Here is a 4,610-nt window from a genome sequence, read left to right on the forward strand (position 1 = left end):
TGTCTCAGAATCAGCTGTGGTCTGAAGAGGCGACCCAACTAGGCCTGTCTGGGGCGAGGCAGACTCAGGCCCAGGTCTAGTGAAGGGCCTGAACACAGAACACCTGCTGACGCTGTTTCATTCACACAATGGGTATTATTATTATTGTCATGCAACTTTCAGCAAGACAATGCTTATCACAGTGCTGTATTGACTAATTGTTCCAAAATGAAGAATTATTGTTGTAAAATGAATATTGAAACACTAAAAGGATCAAATCCCTGACGCTGATGAGAAGATTGCAGCCTTTAATTGCTGTTTGGAAAAAAAAAAAAGAAAAGAAAATGCCATTGTTATAATACAGTGCAAGTTTGGATGTAAAGCTGCCAAATTGATTAAGATGAAAATAAATAAATGAATGATTAAACGTAGATATTCTTGTGGTTCTATTGGATCCCACAGAGAGCATTGTTTTCCTCTGAAATGTGTCAAGTGCATGTTTGCAGGCCCACAGAGAAATGGTAAAACTGCATTTTCTATTGATACTTTTGCAGCTGAAGTTATACTACTCTACTTCATAGTAGTTCTGCTACTATAATCGTACTTCACTGAGGAAGACTTGCCTTTGCTGGCTTTTTTCAAGAGGATATTTCATCAATTTCAATCAGGCTCCTGAGACAAAACACACATGCGTTAAAGCTTGAGCCACACAACCATGTGACACTGACCATCCTCATTGTTCTCGCTTTTGATCTGCTCCTCCTGAGACCCATCCTCATCCTCGTCGTATCGCTTCTCCTCTGAGCCCTTGTTCCTGGGTGGCCACGTCATCTTGTTCTCCTTCTTGAGCCTCCTCCGGGCGTTGGCGAACCAGGTGGAGACCTGCGTCAGGGTCATCTTGGTGATGATGGCCAACATGATCTTTTCACCTTTCGTTGGATACGGGTTCTTCCTGTGCTCCTGAAGCCAGGCCTTGAGTGTGCTGGTTGTCTCACGAGTGGCGTTCTTCCTCCTCGGTCCTCCATCCATGGAACCATACCTAACAATGAGAAGAACACGGTGGCAATGGCGAAGGGATCACGATGTGCTGGCAGTTTCTCTCTTTGAATGCACCTGCATGCTTTACAACCATTGCACCTACATCACATATTACAACGCAAACAAGATAGGATCAGATAAAACCTTCCTGAGTATGAAAAAGTTTGCTTTCTTGCTAGCTTCTTTAATTGTCCATACACAGACAGCAGTAGAGGATCACGTGCTGGAAAGCTCAGAAGTGACATGATTGAAGCCAGAACTGCAGACGACATTACGGAAACCCTCCAACAACCCAAATCCAACTCAATTTAATACCCACATCTCTATGCAAATGATCCTACCAAGTAAAATGTTGTACCTTTAATACCACAAAGCGTATTTTCCGGCATGACGACTCCCGCCCTACCCACTCCCACAAACACCAGCCATAGACCTACATTTAAAATGCATAGTGTTGATTTTCATTCAGCAGTGAGCTGTAAAGTTCTCTCCAGGGAGGCTTTTATGAGGCCTTTATTGCTCTGTATAGCTTAACGCAGGTCAAGTACTGTTGAGGGAATCGAAGGGAGAGGAGGGCTGCACCTTTCCTTAGCCTGCGTTGTTCCCCAACAGATAAAATAGACTGTAAAATTGCTTTATTGAGTGTAATGATGAGCCCTCAGGTAAAAGGCAGGTTGAGAGACTGCTGTTGGCTGGCTTCTACATCTGAGTACATCCAAGGTTTTTTTTACTTGAGAGTTCCGTTTGGAGTTTTACCGTGAATGATTTTTTTTTCAAGGGGGCCAGGTTTTTGGGCGATGTGAATTCTCATTTGTGGCTGACTTCACGCACCACATTATAGAAACATTTTGTCTTTCAATTTGCAGGTTTTGTTTAAAAACTGGATCATAATGTACAAAATAATTTGTTGTTCATTCAGGTTGGATATTTTCACCACGTCACAGAATTCAGTTCGATGTCATTTGGCAGTAGTTCTCTCCACAAACATGGAGGAGCTTCATGTTTTTCTGGAGAGAACATTGCTTTTCTCAAACACAGGTTCCCAGTGACAGTTGTTTTAGCAGCATTTGTATATTTTCATCGCATTTTATTGGCCGCTTTAAACTTCTGACACAAACTTGTAGACCTACTTGCCAGTAAAACACCTCCGGAATAAGGTTTTGACAGTTTTATTCTCACACAAATCTTCTGTAAAATCCTCACTATTCTCACAAAGATCTCTCACGTTTGCATCCAGTTTCTTAAGAACTCACCTGTCGTACTGGTACTGTCCCAGGGTGGGATCGTAGGGGTAGTAGGCTGTTGCCTGTGTTATACCCGCATGCGCAGAAGCTGCAGCATCTTTAGCATCAAATGTACCCTGCAATCATTCAGGAGGACAAGAGTTAAACAGAGGAAGTGCATCAATTCCCTTTAAAAAAGCCGACTGACTATCATGAATACAGATTTGTGCTGGCAGGATTATAATGTTTCTGAGCGTGTTAAAGCTATATTGAATTAACTGATCACCTCAGTCAGAACTGAAGCAAACATTCTTTTAGAAATAAGACTGAAGGACATTAAAATGCTTTCTAGTGTTCAATGTGAAGGGTCTCCAACAATATAAGGGCTTCTCAAGGAGCTCAGATCTGTAAGAATCCTGTTCTCTTCTTCCTGCAATGTCAGCATTTAATGTCTGAATGTACACATTCAAGTTCAACAGACGTTTTGACAATCATAAGCTTGGATTTGGGATGAAAGTGTGGGTGAATTCCTTTTAAAATGATTCCACTGGTCTCCAGAGTTTCAATACAATTATTTTATACCCCATAAAATAAAACATATTTGGATTTGTCTGATTATTACATCTCTTTAAGAATCCTTGACGGGTGCTGTGAGATTTTATCAGGTGGAAAATGCAAAACGTAGGTACAGGATGTTTTGCGGTGCAGCGCATAATAAGAGGAGAGGTGCGCTTGGTCCAAGTCTCAGCACCTTGCGGCTCCATTAATCAATGCCAAGAAAGATCAAATGAGGCGCTTACCAGTGAGTAGAAAGCTGAGGCGTCCGTGCCGTATGTAACGTAATTCCCATATCCTTGACTGCCGGTGTAGGGGCTCCCGTACACGCCCAGCGCGGCGGCGGAGCTAAGCTCATGTCTCGCCGTGGCCAGCAGCCGGCTCTCATACACCGGGCAGTAGACTGGTGTCTGTCCGGACGCCGCTACTCCAGAGTCGGCTATGGATCTGCCGGTGGACTCGCAGCAAGTGGTCAGAGAGTTGGTTGTCATCAGGAACTGAGAAGAGAAAGACAGCGAGAAGAGTTAAGAAAAACCAAAACATGAAGTTTAAAACTTTTAAACTGAAAGAAAGAAACCATACTATCGACATAAGGATTTACTACGTTTCTAACAAAGCGTACATTTAATTAAGCCATAATTAACCCCACACGACGTCGAAAAACTAAAAGACCATGGGATGAATGACAATCCTGCGATAAGTTGAGCGTAAAACGTGTCCGGAACGAACCGTCTATCAGCCCCCATCCCGAGGAAACAAGTGTTCCAAACAGATACAGGATTTCACTACATCGCCCATGAATACCCAAAGTAATGCCGGTGATGTTTTATGGCTCTTGGCCAAAACAAAACAGCAGTTGGGTTGTGGCGCAAACACGCGCAGCGTGTGCAGAACAAGTTGGCATGTGTGTAGCAGCGCAGATAAACAGATGCTTGACAGAATTACAGAACGGCTCTCTTCGTCCTGAAATCAGCAGACGGGATGTCGGGGGTCTCGTTGCTTTCTGGCTCTTATCTGTTTGTTTTTTTTTTCTTTTTCTTTTTCCCCCCATATTGCTGCAGAATCACAGGTAGTGGCTGTCACCAAATACCTTTCGTCCTTGATTCTCGGGCAAAGTGCGTAAAAAAAAAAAAAAAGGACGACGCTTAAATCGATGAGATGATCAATTTCAAATTCAAAACAGGATATTCACACAGTAAGAAAATAAAGGAGAAGAAGAAGAAGAAGCGTAGTTGAGTTAACTTACTTGTGGAGCAGACGAGTAGGGATATCCAAATTGTGGATATGACATGGTAGAGAGGTCCCCCAATATCCAGAAATAAAGCGAGACTGAAGGTCTCCGCTCTAACGCAGGCTGCGGCTGTGTTTGACTGTACCAATTGATTGGTAAGCACAGGCTCCTAGGATGCTTATAGGACGGAGCAGAGTAGCATGTTTAATTTGTGTAAAATGCCCCCCCACTCAAACACCTATCAAAGAAGAAAAAAAATAAATAAATAAACGAATGATGTCCTTTTTCTTCATAAAAAAGTCTCTCCAAAATAAATAAAGTGACGTCGCCTAGAATAATAACTTTGTTATCAGATACATATTTTTGCCTTGTAAAAAAGTAGTGTAAAAGACGTCAGCAGCAGAGGCAGGTTGTTTTAAACGGCGGCGACTCTGACGTCAGAAGTTTCCCACTCAAAAAATGACCAGACTGTAACTTCAATATGCATTTACTTTATGAGGGAGAAGATTTAAAAGAAAAGAAAAGAGAAAGAATAATTCAAGAGGAAACAAATGTATAAAATCTCCAGCGTGTGATGAGTCCTT

At 42.4% G+C, this 4,610-nt stretch overlaps 1 protein-coding gene across 1 annotated transcript in view; it reads right to left on the reverse strand.

Moving 5' to 3' along the window:
• The window catches only part of irx4a (iroquois homeobox 4a), a 5,567-nt gene extending 1,194 nt beyond the window's left edge, over positions 1–4,373 (reverse strand). The window contains exons 1-4 of the mRNA XM_086217324.1: positions 4,042–4,373; positions 3,041–3,292; positions 2,271–2,377; positions 708–1,018 (exon numbers count right to left, since the gene is read on the reverse strand). Coding sequence (XP_086073450.1) covers positions 708–1,018; positions 2,271–2,377; positions 3,041–3,292; positions 4,042–4,086 — 715 coding nt within the window. The 5' untranslated portion in view covers positions 4,087–4,373. The remainder of the gene's footprint in view (positions 1–707; positions 1,019–2,270; positions 2,378–3,040; positions 3,293–4,041) is intronic.
• Positions 4,374–4,610: the final 237 nt, after the last annotated feature.

The sequence above is a fragment of the Aulostomus chinensis genome, chromosome 11, assembly GCF_037954235.1.
Source record: "Aulostomus chinensis isolate RoL2024-O1b breed Wild chromosome 11, RoL_Achi_v1.0, whole genome shotgun sequence".
NCBI lineage: Eukaryota > Metazoa > Chordata > Actinopteri > Syngnathiformes > Aulostomidae > Aulostomus > Aulostomus chinensis.